This window comes from Haliotis asinina, chromosome 11 (assembly GCF_037392515.1).
Source record: "Haliotis asinina isolate JCU_RB_2024 chromosome 11, JCU_Hal_asi_v2, whole genome shotgun sequence".
Lineage (NCBI taxonomy): Eukaryota > Metazoa > Mollusca > Gastropoda > Lepetellida > Haliotidae > Haliotis > Haliotis asinina.
Genome location: NC_090290.1, coordinates 56,848,593 through 56,870,055, shown reverse-complemented (window position 1 = coordinate 56,870,055; position 21,463 = coordinate 56,848,593). Strand labels below are relative to the sequence as shown.

Sequence of the window (21,463 nt, the reverse complement as noted above, 5' to 3'; positions counted from 1 at the left end):
GGACTGGAACACCTCAACTAAACCTCTGGTTGGGACTGAAACACCCCAACTAAAGGTCTGGTTGTGACTGGAACACCCCAACTAAACCTCTGGTTGTGACTGGAACACCCCAACTAAACCTCTGGTTGGGACTGGAACACCCCAACTAAAGGTCTGGTTGTGACTGGAACACCCCAACTAAACCTCTGGTTGGGACTGGAACACCCCAACTAAACCTCTGGTTGGGACTGGAACACCCCAACTAAACCTCTGGTTGGGACTGGAACACCTCAACTAAACCTCTGGTTGGGACTGGAACACCCCAACTAAACCTCTGGTTGGGACTGGAACACCCCAACTAAACCTCTGGTTGGGACTGGAACACCCCAACTAAACCTCTGGTTGGGACTGGAATACCTCAACTATACCTCTGGTTGTGACTGGAACACCCCAACTAAACCTCTGGTTGGGACTGGAACAAACCAACTAAACCTCTGGTTGTGACTGAAACACCCCAACTAAACCTCTGGTTGGGACTGGAACACCCCAACTAAACCTCTGGTTGTGACTGAAACACCCCAACTAAACCTCTGGTTGTGACTGGAACACCCCAACTAAACCTCTGGTTGGGACTGGAACACCCCAACTAAAGGTCTGGTTGTGACTGGAACACCTCAACTAAACCTCTGGTTGGGACTGGAACACCCCAACTAAACCTCTGGTTGGGACTGGAACACCCCAACTAAACCTCTGGTTGGGACTGGAACACCCCAACTAAAGGACTGGTTGGGACTGGAACACCCCAACTAAACCTCTGGTTGGGACTGGATCACCCCAACTAAACCTCTGGTTGTGACTGGAACACCCCAACTAAACCTCTGGTTGGGACTGGAACACCCCAACTAAACCTCTGGTTGTGACTGGAACACCCCAACTAAACCTCTGGTTGGGACTGGAACACCCCAACTAAACCTCTGGTTGGGACTGAAACACCCCAACTAAACCTCTGGTTGGGACTGGAACACCCCAACTAAAGGTCTGGTTGTGACTGAAACACCCCAACTAAAGGTCTGGTTGTGACTGAAACACCCCAACTAAACCTCTGGTTGTGACTGGAACACCCCAACTAAACCTCTGGTTGGGACTGGAACAAACCAACTAAACCTCTGGTTGGGACTGGAACACCCCAACTAAAGGTCTGGTTGGGACTGAAACACCCCAACTAAAGGTCTGGTTGTGACTGGAACACCCCAACTAAACCTCTGGTTGTGACTGGAACACCCCAACTAAACCTCTGGTTGGGACTGGAACACCCCAACTAAACCTCTGGTTGGGACTGGAACACCCCAACTAAACCTCTGGTTGGGACTGGAACACCCCAACTAAACCTCTGGTTGGGACTGAAACACCCCAACTAAACCTCTGGTTGTGACTGGAACACCCCAACTAAAGGTCTGGTTGTGACTGAAACACCCCAACTAAAGGTCTGGTTGTGACTGGAACACCCCAACTAAACCTCTGGTTGGGACTGGAACAAACCAACTAAACCTCTGGTTGTGACTGAAACACCCCAACTAAACCTCTGGTTGTGACTGGAACACCCCAACTAAACCTCTGGTTGGGACTGGAACACCTCAACTAAACCTCTGTTTGTGACTGGAACACCCCAACTAAACCTCTGGTTGGGACTGGAACAAACCAACTAAACCTCTGGTTGTGACTGAAACACCCCAACTAAACCTCTGGTTGGGACTGGAACACCCCAACTAAACCTCTGGTTGTGACTGAAACACCCCAACTAAACCTCTGGTTGTGACTGGAACACCCCAACTAAACCTCTGGTTGTGACTGGAACACCCCAACTAAAGGTCTGGTTGTGACTGGAACACCCCAACTAAACCTCTGGTTGTGACTGGAACACCCCAACTAAAGCCCTGGTTGTGACTGGAACACCCCAACTAAACCTGAGGTTGTCAAAGAAACAGATGACCTACCGGTGACTGAGCATAGCTGCCATAAGCTGCCGGATGGGGCTGTGAATACCGCATCCCTACCCCTGATGATCGGTAGTAGGGGGTGGGGGTCCATGATCCCTGAGGGGTGTGGTACCCTGGTGCTGTGGGGGTGGCAGTTGGTGACATTGTCGTGTTCTTTGGTGCATACACTGGCCTAGTTTGCTGGAAAAGAAAAAATTGAGTGTAAGTAATATTTTGACCAAATATCAGTTTTAACAGTTGTTTATGGATTATGACTATCATTCAGACTGTCAGTGTTTCACTTCTATACATGCTTAAGGGTTCCATTTGCATGAACATTGATTTGACCTAATATCCTTTCGTCTGGTTCTCTCAATCTCAGGGGCGGATGTGTAGCCTGGTGGTTAAAGAGTTTGGTCGACATGCTGCAGACCCAGGTTTGAATCCCCACATGGGTACAATGTGTGAAGCCCATTTCTGGTATCCCTAGAAATATTACTGCTCGAATATTGATAAAGGCAGCAAAAACCTCACCCACTCACTCACAACTTCATTATATCTGCCCATGATATACTTTAATATTTAATATTTCATATATATTTTTATCATTGGGTAAAGGAGACTTGGTCCCTGGATTGACACATAAAGTAGCTTTTCTATTTTGTAAAGACCCTGCTGTCTACCATATTGATTACAGATGAACAAAGACCTTGACATTAAGCATTCGTAACTAAGACTGTCATAAGTTGTACACTGTACAGACATACAGACTTAAACAAACATAGCTCCAGTATTGACACATCACGTAGTGTGTCTATCTTGTATAGACTATTTCTCAGACAGCCGGTAATGACAACAAATGAACATGGGCTCATATGAAAGTCAACATAGCTATGACTGTCTTAATTGAAACAACACAAAAGTATCACTTTGTGAAACAAGGCCCAAGCTAATGGTTCACTGCAGCTTCAGAAGCCACTTGTAAGCCTATCATCATTGCATGATGTCGTGCATGAACACTAGTTATTTGTCTATTGATTCTTCCCAAACGGCAAGAAATGGAGCCGGACAGACCAGTAATGCGATAACACATGGGACCACTGCTGCCAGCTCTTGTTACTCCATATTTGGAAATGTGAAGAACCACATGGATCAATTTTCCTTATATTTGTAACATTTTTCTTAAATTTTTTGTCTATTTTTATGAATTTATCAAACCAATTACTGTCTTGGAATAGACATGAAAGAATAATGATTTCTACAGAGAACTTTCATTCATTTCATAACGTATATTTCTATGAAGTGAGTGAGTGAGTGAATACATTTTGCTTAAAACCACGTCAGCCATTTTGCAGTTATTCACGACTAATTTCTATCAGGAATGCATTAAGATTCCATAATGCCACCCCCATTGTGTCTGGTTGTGGGAAGCAGACGCCTGTGATAATGAATTCAATCCGACAAATATGGTTGTCACTTAGTATGAAGAAACTTTATCTAGTCTTAAGAAAACATCTTTATTGTCAGTTGATTGACAGTTTCCTGCACTTACTTCTGTCTGTATTAAGAATGTTGTTTGCCTATTTTAGGGTGACTAAAAGATGTTTCAGCTATTAACTCTCTTGACGAAAGTGTTCAAGGCGAGTGTGAAAATCATATCAGTGCTGTACATGGCAGCAACTACACATGGAGAAAGAGTGAATGAAGCAGTGTATTTTAATGTGCAGCACATGGTACCAGCTAGACGAATGTTTAGTCTCTGAATATATAACTTTGACAGAAACAAACCCACATAAAGGGAGACTGGACCCTTGGGAAATTGAGACCTGCTTCGTTTAGAGCCTCAGCACTGCTGGGCTTGGATGTAGGGAAAGAAATTATGGTTTAGGGACTTTAAGACAGTCTAGGTACTGGATAGTCTGTATCACAGTCCCTGAACCATGTTATTTTTGCTACTGCCAAGCTCTCTCTGGAACACTAAAGCATGTTTAGATTTCTCCAAGTTCAGCATCTGGTTTCCCTGGGGTTCCTTTTCAATTTATATGGGTTTGTTACTATCAAAATAATATACATTCAGAAGCATTGGTCTAGGTACCTGCTTGCTACAAAACGTTAACCATAGGGCTATCAGTTCGGAGTAAATTATAGCAGACCATTTTCATACATCGAACATTATTGTTTGAATCAATAACCCTCGGTATAACCACCATAAGACAGTAATTAATAAACTCATCCTTATGGTTTAGGCAGAATCAATAATTCTTTCTTTGTCATTCAGTGATCTGCTCTCTCAAACGGTGGATGATTGTGATATAAATGCTGAAGAGCCATCAGTAAATCTTCTATGGAATCTCATCTAGATCCAAATGGCACCTACACTGGTGCAAACTGATCTCATCATGAAAACAGGCACAATTGCAGCCTAGTGGCTAAAGCATCTGCTGGTCATATTGAAGACCCATGTTCAATTCCCCACATGGTACAATGTGTGAAGCCTATTTATGATGTTTCCCATTGTGATTTTGTTGGAATATTGATCAAAAAGACGTAAAACTAAATTCATGCACTTACCTAAATGACAAGAAGATTAATCCAGTTAACGTAACTAAGTGAGTATCTGTTGTGCTGCTTTCAGCAACATTTTAGCAGTCTCAAAGTTGGAGACACAAGTAATGGTTTACATACAATATTCATATTGGGATTCAAACCTGGACCTTGGTATCACGTCAAAGGTACAATGTCACAAATGACAATATTTTGGCCTATATTTTATATGCTGAAGCATATGCATTCACTTTGATTCCCTTTTGATGCAATAAAAGACGTACTATCCTTTACAACTTGCCTTAAATCAATAATTGAAACATGGAGGTGAACAGCTTCCAAACAAAGAACATTTGCCATATATGGAAAGTAAATAATTGCTCCGTACATTGAAAACTGTCGTATGTGTTGTCAGTGTTTGTCAAACTGGTTTCAGTTACATGCTTGCATAAGATATTCATAAAGAAAGCTCCAAGGGACATAACTCTATGAGGTTTGCATAATGTTCAACCAGCAGAGGGCGCGAGAGTAAATTTAATGCAAAATTGCATTAATTAATTCAAACTTTTTAATTTGCTATAGTAATCTAAACTTGGAAATCCTTTGGGGAATGAATTATATGACAGCTTCAATGAGGGCTGAGATTGATCATTGTTGCCAGAAATTCTTTATTCAATGTTAGAGAAGAATGGTGTGATATAGTGCCTTTAACCAGTAGGATATCCCACTGCACGGGTCTACTACAGAAACAATGTAAACACTTATAATCAAATACAAACAAAACCTCTTAAATAGACTTCATTAACAAACACATGCCCATACTGCTTAAACTCACTCCTGTTAATGGAGGTGCAGTCTCTAGCCTATAATGAATCTAAACCACCCCACTGGATGACAAGATGCCATAAATCATAAATGGTGGAGTGTTGCCCAGTTTGTTTTGTCTATGCAATGTTTGAATCTGCACATCGTACTTACTTTGAAGCAATACGTTCTACAGAGTCACAGTGACCGGGTCAAGGTGGATGCTGCATCGAAGGCTTCTTAGTCACATGTCTGAGCTTAAGATTGTGTTGTATTCCAAGTAAACAATACATACATCTGGATCTACATCCAGTGATGGTTAATGTTTTCACATGCATTGTGATAAACAACTGTCAACATTTTGCTTGTTTGGGATCTGCAAATATAATGTCTTTCTTTGCTGGTAGGAAATGGGTAAGCACATTCTCAACCATAATCCACCTGCCAATTTGCAACACGTGTGAAAAATACAAGTGTGAAAACATACCACTAGATATAGAAGGTGTACAATAAATTTTCTACCTTGACAGATAAAGAAAACATTATCTGGTAGCTAGATATCTCGGTGAGCATGGTTCAACAAGAAGTGCATTTTGATCTACAGTGGTAAAAGCCTAGTATTTGTTAACCATTGTTTATGATGACATCACAATTGCAAGAGGCTTTTGTGTCAAGGATTGTTTGGGTAGGGAGAGCTGCCAAGGGAAATTAACTGTGTCGAGGACTTAAGTTCATCAAGGGAATGTACAAAGAAAATGAAGTGTTGATGACAATTATGATGAGGTAGAGGAGGAGGAAGAAGAAAACAACGGTGAAAGTGAAAACATGACCAATGACAATGGTGGTGGTCAATGATGATGACAGTGGGCAATGACAATGACTACAATGGTAGTGATGATGATGACAGTGGGGAATGACAATGACTACAATGGTAGTGACGATGATGACAGTGGGGAATGACAATGATGACAATGGTAGTGATGATGATGACAGTGGGGAATGACAATGATTACAATGGTAGTGATGATGATGACAGTGGGGAATGACAATGATTACAATGGTAGTGACGATGATGACAGGGGGAATGACAATGATTACAATGGTAGTGATGATGATGACAGTGGGGAATGACAATGATTACAATGGTAGTGACGATGATGACAGGGGGAATGACAATGATCACAATGGTAGTGACGATGATGACAGGGGGAATGATAATGATTACAATGGTAGTGACGATGATGACAGTGGGGAATGACAATGACTACAATGGTAGTGATGATGATGACAGTGGGGAATGACAATAATTACAATGGTGGTGATGATGATGACAGTGGGGAATGACAATGACTACAATGGTAGTGATGATGATGACAGTGGGGAATGAGAATGACTACAATGGTAGTGACGATGATGACAGGGGGAATGACAATGATTACAATGGTAGTGACGATGATGACAGTGGGGAATGACAATGATTACAATGGTAGTGATGATGATGACAGTGGGGAATGACAATGATTACAATGGTAGTGACGATGATGACAGGGGGAATGACAATGATCACAATGGTAGTGACGATGATGACAGGGGGAATGATAATGATCACAATGGTAGTGACGATGATGACAGTGGGGAATGACAATGATTACAATGGTAGTGATGATGATGACAGTGGGGAATGACAATAATTACAATGGTGGTGATGATGATGACAGTGGGGAATGATAATGACTACAATGGTAGTGATGATGATGACAGTGGGGAATGACAATGATTACAATGGTAGTGATGATGATGACAGTGGGGAATGACAATGATTACAATGGTAGTGACGATGATGACAGTGGGGAATGACAATGATTACAATGGTAGTGACGATGATGACAGTGGGGAATGACAATGATTACAATGGTAGTGATGATGATGACAGTGGGGAATGACAATAATTACAATGGTGGTGATGATGATGACAGTGGGGAATGACAATGACTACAATGGTAGTGACGATGATGACAGTGGGGAATGACAATGATTACAATGGTAGTGATGATGATGACAGTGGGGAATGACAATGATTACAATGGTAGTGACGATGATGACAGTGGGGAATGACAATGATTACAATGGTAGTGACGATGATGACAGTGGGGAATGACAATGATTACAATGGTACAGACGATGATGACAGTGGGGAATGACAATGATTACAATGGTAGTGACGATGATGACAGTGGGGAATGACAATGATTACAATGGTACAGACGATGATGACAGTGGGGAATGACAATGACTACAATGGTAGTGATGATGATGACAGTGGGGAATGACAATGATTACAATGGTAGTGACGATAATAATGGTGATAACTACAGTGGGGAAAATGCAGTTGTTACTGCTGCTGCTGCTGATAATGATGATGGTAATCATGTTGATGTTGACGATGACAGCATTCATCAATGATTCTTGACATGCAAATTGTGCAAACAATGATTACCAAGTAAGTGAAACTAAAAACTGCTTTTAGCATCATTCTGTGGTGCATGGCAAGGAGCCTCAGAAAGGACTTGGATCACTGATTGTACCAATGTGTAAAATCAACCCTGACAAACAGTATCTCCCCACTACCACCAGTGACTGATTTTCCTTTACACATGATTATACTTCTTGACAAGATTTATTTCTTCATCAGTCACAAATTGGAAAAACCTTGCAATTTGCAGGACAAATAGAAACTGGACACACTATATGAGCTACTCAAAAAGAGTTAAGAGCTCCTGAATGTGTTCTGGAAAAACCCAGAGATGTTTGCAACATTCGTGTCATCTGAAGGTGTGTGAAGTTGACAAACATTCCTGACAAAATGGAGAATTGTACACAGGAAATATTTACAAGCCGCCCCAGGGTAGAAAACAGGAACTTGTTTGGTCACCCTTTGACATGACCCGCTTTCATGTTCAATGCGGATCAGGATGGTGACACTGGGCCACTCAAGCAAGTTAGACATATAAGTCATGCCTTTAGCAGCCCCACCCATCTTTACTGTCATGTACAAAGATCAGAGACACAGGAACATTCTTCAGAAGTCTATTGTCAATAGGAATGTGTTATTTCCTTATCCTTATATGTTGTCTTGGGTTGTTCTGTTTTCAAACTGTTGTCACAATGACATCATATCCTTGTTGATGTCAGCATTACTGACATCATCATCATCATCATCATCATCATCATCATCATCATCATCGTCATCATCATCATCATCATCATCACTATCTTCATTGTCACCATCAACATAATGCTATTGTCATACACACCAAAAATTCTCATTGTCATCATCAAGATCATCACCACTGTCATCATCAGTATCATTATCTCTTTCATCACCACTGTCCTTATCAGTATCAGTATCAAAATGGCCCACCAAATTAATATCCAAACTGCTAGTTAATGCCTAATGTTATTTCTTTGTAGAGTGGACTCTAGAGAGTATCAAAGTTGTTACTGCACCAATAAAGGGAAAGGACATCAGCTGTAAAAGCTTAAAAAAAAAATTCCAGTGAATATATGTCAAAATACAATGTTAAAAAATCTAACAGACAAAATAAGAACTTGAAAATAGCCCAAATTTAAAACCAAAAATATAAGATCCCATTTCGCTGTTCAATGCACTGAGGTGGAATATAAGATAAACCTCCTTATCAGCACAACACTGCCATTGAATGGCTGCTGCAAGATTAATATCATGTTATAATGCTTACAGTACTCCAGTGTAAGTACAAATGTATGTATCTGTTAAAATGTACGTTATGGTTTCCACTGATAGCCAGCCAGAACATGGCAACTCTGTCTGCCAGCACGTATCACTCTATGAGAGATAAAGGAAGCCCATTAGGTTTCCTGTTTTTTTAGATCCACTTGATAAATATGCCACAAGGCAGAAACATAAAAGATTATGTCAGTGTTGATTGGTGGATAAATATTCAAAAAAATATCTTTGGAATATATTAGAATATGAAACAAATTATGTATCAAATAATACAGTATTATTATTAATAATATTTTAGTAATCATATAGACACATTATGGAAATGCTCCAGAAAATTAGATAAATGAACTTCACAGAGCTGACTGAAAATGAAATTACTAGTGACACCAATAAAATGTCAGAGTTTGAATCCTGCAAAGAACTAAAGAAAATGTGCTGGCAAAAAGGTTGCAATGTGTGACACAAAAATCTTCGGCCACTTGATAATGCGGATAATTGGTGGGTTGGCACTCTGTTATTCCTAGTGTGAGCGATGTCAAGGTTGTGGAAGGGTTGTGGTGCAAAAGTACCTTCGAGAAACCCACAATGCATGCTCAAGGTGTCCAATCAATGTGATTATTATTACCCTGGATAACTAGACTAACAAATAGTCTGAAACGAACATAAAAAATGTTCATAGCTATAAGTGTAAAATATAATAAAAACGAGCCTTGAGACTTTCTTCATTTTCTAAAACTCTGGAAATCTAGTCTTGCTACATTTTCTAGATTTGCTTGGATTTTCTTGGATACATTTGCTTTAGGGTCTGTATGACTACCTGGATAACCCACGCTGCCTGTTTGATGTTAAAGGGTTATAGTTACATGACTTTATCATACAGGTACCCATTTTCCACTGGGTGAACAGAGGCTGTTTATAACAAACTCACTTGCAGGACTGGAGTCCTAAAAACTCTTCATGGTCAAGGTCGCAATCACGTCACGCATGCTGCAACTCTCCACACCCAATGAAGCCAATCTAAGTAAACTTAGTCTCAGTGTTATTTGTTACACTCCACCACTGAGTCTAACAAGTAGTATACCTGCAGTATATACACTTTGGTGCTCCTGTTGACATTGTTACAATTAGCTAATATCTCCGTAAGATGACATCCTAGAACACTGACAAAAACACTATTTTCAGCGACTGTTTACTCACCATTGTCATGGTTATAACGCTATAACGTTCACCATGTGCATCATCCAGAACGCTAAATAGCATTTGGAATCGTTCGGGTACAAACCTTTCCGAGATTAAAAGTTCAAAAGGTATGTGCGAATGTCCACTTTCGTGATTTGGTAAGCTGTGTTCTGATTGGTCAGTCTCAAAGCTTACCTGACACAACCTCCCATAAGATTTTTTAGACTCAGTAGTGGAATGTAACGAAAAGTACTGAGGATAAGTTTACTTAGATTGCCAATGAAACTTAACTTCAACTGATTTGTGATCTGAGTTCTATGCCCAGGATCATGTGCCAGCACACTGTCATGTCTGTACTTCCAGTAACTTGTTAGTTGACAATTGCAAAAACAGAGGACAGAAACCAGCTCTGTGTTTTCAAGGTGTTTTAATGTATTTTCAATCATATAGATACTTTACAACTCTGTTCTGTTCTACTTGTCACGGTATGGCTGCAATACTGCCGATGTGACGTTAAAAACAAACTCACTCACTGTTCCACATTTTGCAGAATTCCGAACAAGCAAATCTGGAAAACAAGAACCAATCAGTTTAGCCTGACCATAAAACAGGAAAATGTTATCAATGCCAAGTACACAGAATTTTATTTTTGACTCAACTATACTCTCGCTCCACCATCAACATCACAATTCCCATGGCAACATCTAAAGGTTTTTATAAATCATGAACTTTGGGTAGAATATTCGAAAATAAATCGGCAATAAAAGATTCAGTATTGACTGAAATTTCATATCAGTTTAATACATGTGAGAATTCCCACAAAAAATTCCATTAATCTATCTCCGCACAGGGAGAACAGTTTCCACATTGACCATTCATTGATTCCAAAGCCACAGTCTTCACGCACTTCATCACTGAATGCTTACATGCTGATGTTTTCCTAACCACCATGCGCTGACTATTACCCTTAAGCAAAGGATATGGCCCTGTCTGAGACGGCTGAAAAACATTCAGGGACTTTTGGTGGGACCTGGGGGGGATATTAGAATATATTGTTCTAGACCTCCAGTATCCCTAACAATCATCTGGTTCATATGTACTCACTTCAACACTGGGCTTTCCACATTCAGACAATTTCCTTTTGACATATTCTGGACCTGTTTAACTCTGTTATAATCAGATCAACATTTTTCAAATTGGCCCATTTCTATGAAGTGCATTAAGAATCGGCTCAGGTGATGCTGTTCCCAAAATTAATGACCCGTCTACTGCTAGAAAATGGCAACAGTTTGGTAGAGGTCACATGTCGACAGCAAGTTTATTTATGCAGAGTGCTTAATGGTACATTCTGATACATTCTGAACTCTCATACTTAACCTCGTCTATCAAACATACCCTGAAACAAATATACCCAAGTCCATGGAAGTCTGGAATCTTTAGATAACAACAGTTTCAGGAAAATCTGAAATGAAGAAGCCTCTGGACTCCTTTTTATTGCGCTTTGGGTTACATGACTTAGACATCATTTCTTCTGCAAAGTATGTTAATTTTACAGACTAGATATTGGTCTTATATGCACCAAACAGTTGATATACAATATATACCATAGTGCTAGTAAGCCTGGCAGCACCATACATTGCCCTTCAGTAATAATAGAAAGATGCTATCTAATAATGGTTGACAGTTTCATAAGTGTAACAGAATCACTGACTAAAAAGAACAACCCATTGCCTGTTTCGTTTTTTTTCTTTTTATTTTATTTTTTTTTGTTTTTCATAAGTGAGCAGAAATTTATATATAGTTTTAAGATTTATTAATACCTTTCAGTCAGATATAGATAAGTTAGAAATGTATTTGCTTTGGTGTATGAACAAAAAATAAAGATACTCATAAATTATACTCATAAAAAATAATTATTAAATTTCTTCTTGGAAGTGTCCCTCTAAGCAAAGAAATCACAGTTACTTCCACTGTGCATGTTATAATATGATGGCAGTGTGTCTGAAACACAGACTCATCACATTCATTAGTCTTCTTTTGTAAGCATCTTATTTTGTGATACCCTGGATTTGTAACAACTTAGTTTTGTAGCAACTTGGGTTTTGTGGTGCCTTGGTTTTATGAAAACTTAGATTTTTGGTAACTTGGCCTTGTGGTATCTGTATTTGTGGTAAACTTGCTGACACACTGTAATATATATGGAAATAAGAAATGTAAGACTCAACAGAAATTGATAAAAGTAGGAAACAGTGTAGCTGGTCTGACAGATGTCCAGTACTGTGGTGGTGTTTTTCAAGTCACAGTGACTGACAAACATCAAAGGTCTGAAAGTGGCTCATGGTCATTGTTCTGATTGATTGACTGTGAACAGTGACAGTGAGATAACAACAGTGACAGTGACAACAACGCTGACAATGTTGGCTTCCCAATACCATAGACTGACCATAAACATCACTGACAGACTGACAAGTCAAATCCCTGGCCCAGGGCAAGGATCTCGACCATTTACAAAAACGATCATTTTTCTTTCTCTTGTTTTCAATTTGAAGTGATGACAAAATTTTAGAAACTAATGGAGTATTTTAAAATAAGACAATATTCTATTACAGAACAGAGGTAATTTTGTAAGCATGCTTACAATCAACAGATAAAATTTAAAATTCCATGCTGGATGAGGTTCACCACAATTCATGGTTATAAAAGATTCTGTGACAGCTGAAGGGTTTTTTGTCCACACGTATACTACAGATAGGTACCAACCAGTAATTTCCAGTAAAAGTACTGCTTGACAAGTATTAGATGAGCGCAGTGAATGTGTTTGTGACAAGCAGGCTGGGCATGTAATCTGGACAAATAAACATGGTTGCTACAGGTAGTTTGGTGATTAAGCACAGGCAATACATGGCATGACCGTGGCATGAAATCAATATAGCGAAAGTTTAACACGTGTCTTGTAAAGCGATTTAGTTCAGCAAAACACCATCATGACATGATTCGCAAGAGGAAATTGAACTTTTCAATATTTAGATTACAACCTGTTTCCCCCTTGTTTCAAATGGAATGTTCTAGAGGGCATTCCCATATATGCAAATTAGGGTCATTTGTCAGGTCGTGGCTCACCTAATACTTGTCAAGCAGAAAGTGAATAAAACAGTTTCCAGTACCCAGATAGATCCATATTCCTCAACCTGGAACCAAATCCTGTTGCCGCACCCATGTAGTAGATAAACCTGTGTGTTGCAGAATATCCAAGTGTTGCTTACACATTGCTGCTGTTTCTTAAGAACAATTTCACTCTACAAAGCATACAGAGAGGCATCTTATACAGATCAACAGTTCAAATCCAAATCTTGTATGTCACAGAACCAGCTAAGTGCACAAGAAGTAGGTGCAGTGGAGTGGCCTAGCGGTTCAAGCACTTGGTTATCACGCCAGTGATGCAGGTTCAAATACCCACATGTGTGAAGGCCATTTCTTGTGACCCCTGCATGACACTGATGTAATATTGCCAAAGCGGCATAAAACTAAAACTCAATCACACATGATAAGGAATGCACTTATCGTTGATTCCTTCTGTTATCTGATTTTGGTGGAATTTATTTCTCTATACAGAAACGTACCTGGGATACACATCTGTATTACCCGACAATGACCCCTTCAGTTCGTTGATTCCTTCTGTTATCTAATTTTGGTGGAATTTATTTCTCTATACAGAAACGTACCTGGGCTACACATCTGTATTACCCGACAATGACCCCTTCAGTTCGTTGATTCCTTCTGTTATCTGATTTTGGTGGAATTTATTTCTCTATACAGAAACGTACCTGGGCTACACATCTGTATTACCCGACAATGACCCCTTCAGTTCGTTGATTCCTTCTGTTATCTAATTTTGGTGGAATTTATTTCTCTATACAGAAACGTACTTGGGCTACACATATGTATTACCCGACAATGACCCCTTCAGTTCGTTGATTCCTTCTGTTATCTAATTTTGGTGGAATTTATTTCTCTATACAGAAACGTACCTGGGCTACACATCTGTATTACCCGACAATGACCCCTTCAGTTCGTTGATTCCTTCTGTTATCTAATTTTGGTGGAATTTATTTCTCTATACAGAAACGTACCTGGGATACACATCTGTATTACCCGACAATGACCCCTTCAGTTCGTTGATTCCTTCTGTTATCTGATTTTGGTGGAATTTATTTCTCTATACAGAAACGTACCTGGGATACACATCTGTATTACCCGACAATGACCCCTTCAGTTCGTTGATTCCTTCTGTTATCTGATTTTGGTGGAATTTATTTCTCTATACAGAAACGTACCTGGGATACACATCTGTATTACCCGACAATGACCCCTTCAGTTCTGATAGACTATAAGTCTGATCAGGATGAAGATGAACAGTCATGACACGGTTAGCAGCCCACTAATTCTTGCCAAAGTATAACAGTCTAGACACATAAAGCCCTCATAAAGAGACTTCACATCATTAATATGGAATGCTGTCCAATGGTGGCTGGTGAGAACCAGCTCCATGTCCTGCTTGATGCACATGGCAACTGAAAGGACAGGCTCGGCAGGGCTGGTGTTTGTTTGTTGTTAAATGTTGCAATATTCCTGCTATATGCTTAATAATCGAGTCTGGACTAGTGGTGTTCCGATTAATAGAAATAATCAAAGATTGGTCGCAGTGACCAAAAGACCATCAATCGATTCCATGCTTTTATACTGAAACACAATTTTCAACCTATTGTTATAGTTCTATTGTTAGATAAACTCCAGCTATATGCTTAATAATCAAGTTTGGATCACACAATCCAGTGACATCTATGAGCTTGACTACCAGATAGCATTAATCACCAAACAATTGAGAAACTTTATGGATAACGCCTTCTTTGTTACAAGAGTGTTGTGATACTGACTCCAGTACCTTCTTTGTTACAAGAGTGTTGTGATACCGACTCCAGTACCTTCTTTGTTACAAGAGTGTTGTGATACCGACTCCAGTACCTTCTTTGTTACAAGAGTGTTGTGATACTGACTCCAGTACCTTCTTTGTTACAAGAGTGTTGTGATACCGACTCCAGTACCTTCTTTGTTACAAGAGTGTTGTGATACCGACTCCAGTACCTTCTTTGTTACAAGAGTGTTGTGATACCGACTCCAGTACCTTCTTTGTTACAAGAGTGTTGTGATACCGACTCCAGTACCTTCTTTGTTACAAGAGTGTTGTGATACCGACTCCAGTACCGTTGTCAAGCAGAAATCCATAATGTTTGTCAAATTGTCCCAGCTTGTAAAAATGCCACTCAAAGAAGTCAGTCACAACTTGTGACAAACATGGACTGCAGAAGGCCAAGCCTAATTAACCCTGCTCTTTATGGGTTCTCAAACTTTGATACTTATACCCAGTCACTGTACTTGATAATACGGGTCGCTGCCCATGGCATCCATCACAGGATCATCTGGACCAGACTTGATTGTTTTAAGTCACTGCCCAACAACTTAAAATATATCCTTATTTTAAATTTGTATGGATCTATGTATTTATATTTGTATGTCACTTATCATTAATTCGTATAATTAATTCTGTAATGCAATAGGTTTTGTAATGGTTTACAAACATGGTTTAAAATAATGAAATTACTATTTCCTTTCTTTCAAAACAATGCCACTGGCCACTGGCAGGACTCAGATGTGATTGTACAATAGATTAACTGAAAATGTTTCCAAACTGAAGACCTCACTCTCAAGTTTGGATCTTGAGAAAAAGTGTCTGCACTGGCATCCGCCATTTTGGCTTATTTATGAAGTACAATCTATTTTTTTAATTTACATGGTTTAAAAGTCACACAAACGCAATTATATGACCAATAAATATTGTCAAAGCTTTTAATGTATAATGAAATAAAGGAAATATACATGTTTAGTTTCAGGAAAACCTAGTTACAGCTATGCAAGTTATTAATGGTGTTAGTACCCGCATCGAAACGTTGCATCCATTGCAATAAAGAAGTTGACTATCCATAGAATTTGGTTTTCCTTCATCTACACAACTTCTAAAATGCCTTTCAAAGAAATGTTTTGATTACATCATGAAACTTACCAATCATGGTCATGGAAATTGGCGATCATATTGGGAGAACTGGTTGCAAAAAGTGTGTCATACTGTGAAGTGTGTCATACAGTGTTATTGCCCACCCCTACTTCTAATATGCCCTTTTCAAAACTAGATTACTGTAAATTTGGCAATCTTTAAAAGGCATTTAGAATTACTGTAGTCACTTCTATCCCACGCTCTTCAGTAGCTGTACACACATAAACATCTACCGGACTCATTTATGTTTGTACAATGAATGGATCAATGAAAAACAAGAGTCATCAGAAGATCCACATCTACATATTTGAAAGGACAAATCGTCTGACAGTTACTTGATGTTTTCTCAGATTAAGTTTCAATTGTTTCCATGGAAGTCATGAAAAATATAAATGCCATATATCTGTAAACAGCAAGAGGCACCACTTTAAGATCTGTCTCATATATCTGCCAAGATCTGTTGAAAGATATGAACTGGTTTATGAGTTGTGCTCCGGAAACGAAGTCTATCTGTCCATTTTGATACTAAGTCAGAATTGTTTCAACGAAAATCGTAAAAAATAAAGATGCCAAAACACTGTAAATAGAAAAAGGCACCACTCTGTGGTCTGCCTCAAATATCTGCCAAGTTTTGCTGAAAGATTTTAAAGTGTTTTCTAGCTATGCCCAGAAACAAAGCTTATCCCTCCATTTTGAGACTGAATCGTTTCCATGGAAACCCAGAAAATAATAAATCACAAACACCCGTAAATAGCAAATGGCACCACTCATGTAGTTTTGCTGACAGATATTTGGAAGGTTGTGAGTTGTGCTCATCCCCTTTCCTCCATTTTAAGACTAAGTCTGAAACATTTCCATGGAAATCGAGAAAGTAAGAAATCACAAAAACCTGTACAAAGCAAAAGGCACCACTTTAGGTTCTGATTGATACATCCACCACATTTTGCGGAAAAATATTCAACAGCTTTTCAGTTCTACTCCGGAAATGAAACACACCTCTTACTTTTGAGGCTATGTCCGATACGTTTCCATGGAAACCGAGAAAATAATAAATCACAAAAATCTGTAAATCTGGGTTTGAACCACTTTGGGTTCTGATTGATATATCTAAGTTTATGAGTTCTGCTCCAGAAACAAAGCCCACCTCACCATGAGACTACCACCAAAATGTTCCATGGAAAATAAAAAAAATATAAAAATGCCAAAACTCTGTAAATAGCAAAAGGCACAGCTATAGGTTGATATTATTATATCTATCTAGTTTGGTCTAAAAATTTTGAACGGTTTCTGAGTTATGCTCTGGAAACAAAATGATTACGGACAGACGGACAGTGGACGGACAGACAGATGAGGCGTCGACTATATCCCCCTGCGTTACATACCAGGGGGATAACTAGTTCCATTTAGTTTACTGCTACGAATGCCATTATATAACCCATTTTTACACACATCAGCATAATTGTACCAACTGTCCATATATTTATAGTGTACAGAACATCATCCCACTTCTGCATGGAAATCTGTGTCATAAATATCTTATGTCATCAAGTGTCAGTAACTCAATACAGAACAGAGAAAACTTGTGAGTTTGATCTGATTCCTACAGAGTTTAATTTTTAAGATTTTCTTTACCACACACATGAATCCATATCTTGTCTGCTTTATTCCTTTTATGAATGTATTCCAAATGTTACATGTGTGTTTGTGTAAACTGACGTGTATGTATGTGTGTGTCGCCGCAGTAGATGCATCTTATCTTATCTAGCAAACAGCAAACAGATGCCAGTCTGTCTGTACACTGGACCTGACTTCACTGGACTTGTAGGAAGGTGTCTGTCCAATACAGACAGATTGGAGGGATGGCAGATGGACGTGGGGGGAGGGTGAAAGAGGGACTGTTGGGTAAAAAGGGCTTTCGGGAGGGAAGGTAGATGGGATGTGGGTAGGGGTGACAGAAGAGGGGTGAGAGAGGTGATAGAGACATGGGGAGGGTATATGGGATGTGGGTAGGGGTGACAGAAGAGAGGTGGGAGAGGTGATAGAGACATGGGGAGGGGTAGATGGGATGTGGGTAGGGGTGACAGAAGAGAGGTGGGAGAGGTGATAGAGACATGTGGAGGGGAGGTGGAGGGGATGTGGGTAGGGTGACAGAAGAGAGGTGGGAGAGGTGATAGTGGCATGGGGAGGGGAGGTGGATAGGATGTGGGTAGGGGTGACAGAAGAGAGGTGGGAGAGGTGATAGTGACATGGGGAGGGGAGGTAGATGGGATGTGGTAGGGTGACAGAAGAGAGGTGGGAGAGGTGACAGAGACATGGGGAGGGGTAAATGGGATGTGGTAGGGTGACAGAAGAGAGGTGGGAGAGGTGATAGTGACATGGGATGGGGAGGTAGATGGGATGTGGGTAGGGTGACAGAAGAGAGGTGGGAGAGGTGATAGAATCATGGGGAGGGGTGGTAGATGGGATGTGAGTAGGGGTGACAGAAGAGAGGTGGGAGAGGTGACAGAGACATGGGGAGGGGTAGATGGGATGTGGTAGGGTGACAGAAGAGAGGTGGGAGAGGTGATAGAGACATGGGGAAGGGAGGTGGATGGGATGTCGGTAGGGTGACAGAAGAGAGGTGGGAGAGGTGATAGTGACATGGGGAGGGGTGGTAGATGGGATGTGGGTAAGGGTGACAGAAGAGAGGTGGGAGAGGTGATAGAGACATGGGGAGGGTATATGGGATGTGGGTAGGGGTGACAGAAGAGAGGTGGGAGAGGTGATAGAGTCATGGGGAGGGGTGCCATATGGGATATGGGTAGGGGTGACAGAAGAGAGGTGGGAGAGGTGATAGAGACGTGGAGAGGGGTGGTATATGGGATGTGGGTTGGGGTGATAGAGGAGAGGTGGGGGAGGTGATAGAGTCATGGGGAGGGGTGGTATATGGGATGTGGGTAGGGGTGATAGAGGAGAGGTGGGGTAGCATTAAAGGAGACATGGGGAGGGATGGGAGAGCAGAGATGGGGGATGGTTAAAAGAGGGCTGTGAAGGAGGAGCAACAGAGGGACTGTGGGAGAGGGGATGTGCAGGAGGGTGATAGGAAGTCTATGGGAGGGGTGATAGTGGGGACCTGGGTAGGGGTGACAGAGAAGAGTTAGGGGTGAGGGATAGAGGGTTTGTTGGAGAAGACACCTGGGTGACAGAGGAAACATTGGAGAGGGTGATAGAGAAGAGGTAGGGGTAGGGGAGGGTGATAGAAAGGAGGTAGGGGTAGAGGAGAATGATGCAGGAATACGCAGAGGAGGGTGATAGCCGAGATGGGGGAGGGGGGTAATAGGTAAGCCATATGGAGGGGATTACAACTAGCAAGGGATATGGGTAGGGGTCAGTCTGAATTGTAAGGGCAGGTCAGATCAGAGGTCATCCAGGTGACATCAGGGTCACAGAGGTCATTTGACCCCTCCATCACAGAGTCAACAGCTCAGGTTTCCAAAGGACCCTGGCCTGTGGTGTTGCCTTACTAATCTTCCTCCACTCCTTCAATTAATGATGTGAATAAATTTCTGTCTGGGCTTCTACTAGTAATGCTGAGGAGGCAGGGTCCTGGGATGAGGCCCCATCATTGCTTCATCTGCAACTCGAGTCTGTTTGTGTAGTGGACATGACAAAACATGACACTTGTGTACCTTGTGATTGAAGGAATTTGTTGGGTATGAATTCTCCCTTAGGGAGAACACTGATAGAATCATTGTTTACCTGTCCAGATTTAAGGTCGTTTTTTCATACATTATTCAAACTTTATGTCGTTGATGAAATTAATATCATGATATCAGGTGCTTTATGTGGATCATGCTGCTGGCTTTATTTGTTTTCCACACACTGTCATCGCTGATTCAATCTTGTGTCAGTATAGTCTTTGAAATATAGCTATCAAACACATCTTCCATTATCAAATTTCACCAAATTATTTCACTGATTGAATGACATCATCATCATCATCATCATCATCACCATCATCACCATCATCATCATCATCATCATCATCACCATCATCATCACCATCATCATCATCATCATCACCATCACCATCATCATCATCATCATCATCACCATCATCACCATCATCATCATCATCACCATCATCATCATCATCATCATCATCATCATCATCATCACCATCATCACCATCATCATCATCATCACCATCATCATCATCATCATCATCATCATCATCACCATCATCATCATCATCATCATCATCATCATCATCATCATCATCACCATCATCATCATCATCATCATCATCATCATCATCATCACCACCATCATCATCATCATCATCATCATCATCATCATCATCACCATCATCATCACCACCATCACCATCATCATCATCATCATCATCACCATCATCATCATCATCATCATCATCATCATCATCATCATCACCACCATCATCATCATCATCATCACCATCATCATCATCATCATCATCATCATCATCCCAGACAACCCGCGAAGAACCAGGTTAGAATTGGTCTTCAGTAATTCATGAGTCAACAAGCACGATTATTAGTCTTGGCTGACACGTGTGATTGTATCCCAATTGTGTAGATCAATACTCATGCTGTTGATCACTGGATTGTCTGGCTCGAATGATTTACAGACTGCCACCATATAGATGGAACACTGTTGAAAGTTGAGCATAAAACTAAGCTCACACTCATTCCAGACAGAATCATCCTCATTTTCACCCCCATCATCACTGACAGAAACATCACTAACATATCACCATTTAACAAAGGGTGATACAACAGGAACGCGGCTGACTGGCATTATACAACACTCACTCACTTACTCACTCGCTTGCTTGCTCACTCACTTGCACACTCACTCTCTCGCTCACCCATCCAGACCAGACAGAGAACCGATCCAACAATCACCATCATGTTAATTGCCTATACAATTATCTCCATCCCCAGCTACGATATGGCTTCCGTGAAACCTCCCATGACTCCTGTGTCCGTTACTTCATCCTGTAATCTAATTAACTCTTCCACAGTAAGCAGACTCAAACTAACGAGACCCACACATGCAATTACATGCAATCCCAACAATAAAAAT

General features: G+C 40.5%; 1 protein-coding gene across 4 annotated transcripts in view; it reads right to left on the bottom strand.

Moving 5' to 3' along the window:
- LOC137255811 (RNA-binding motif, single-stranded-interacting protein 3-like) overlaps positions 1-21,463 on the bottom strand; it is a 324,056-nt gene that overhangs the window by 199,702 nt on the left and 102,891 nt on the right. For all 4 annotated transcript variants that reach the window (XM_067793352.1, XM_067793353.1, XM_067793355.1 and 1 more), the window contains one exon: positions 1,974-2,156. In XM_067793352.1, coding sequence (XP_067649453.1) covers positions 1,974-2,156 — 183 coding nt within the window. The remainder of the gene's footprint in view (positions 1-1,973; positions 2,157-21,463) is intronic.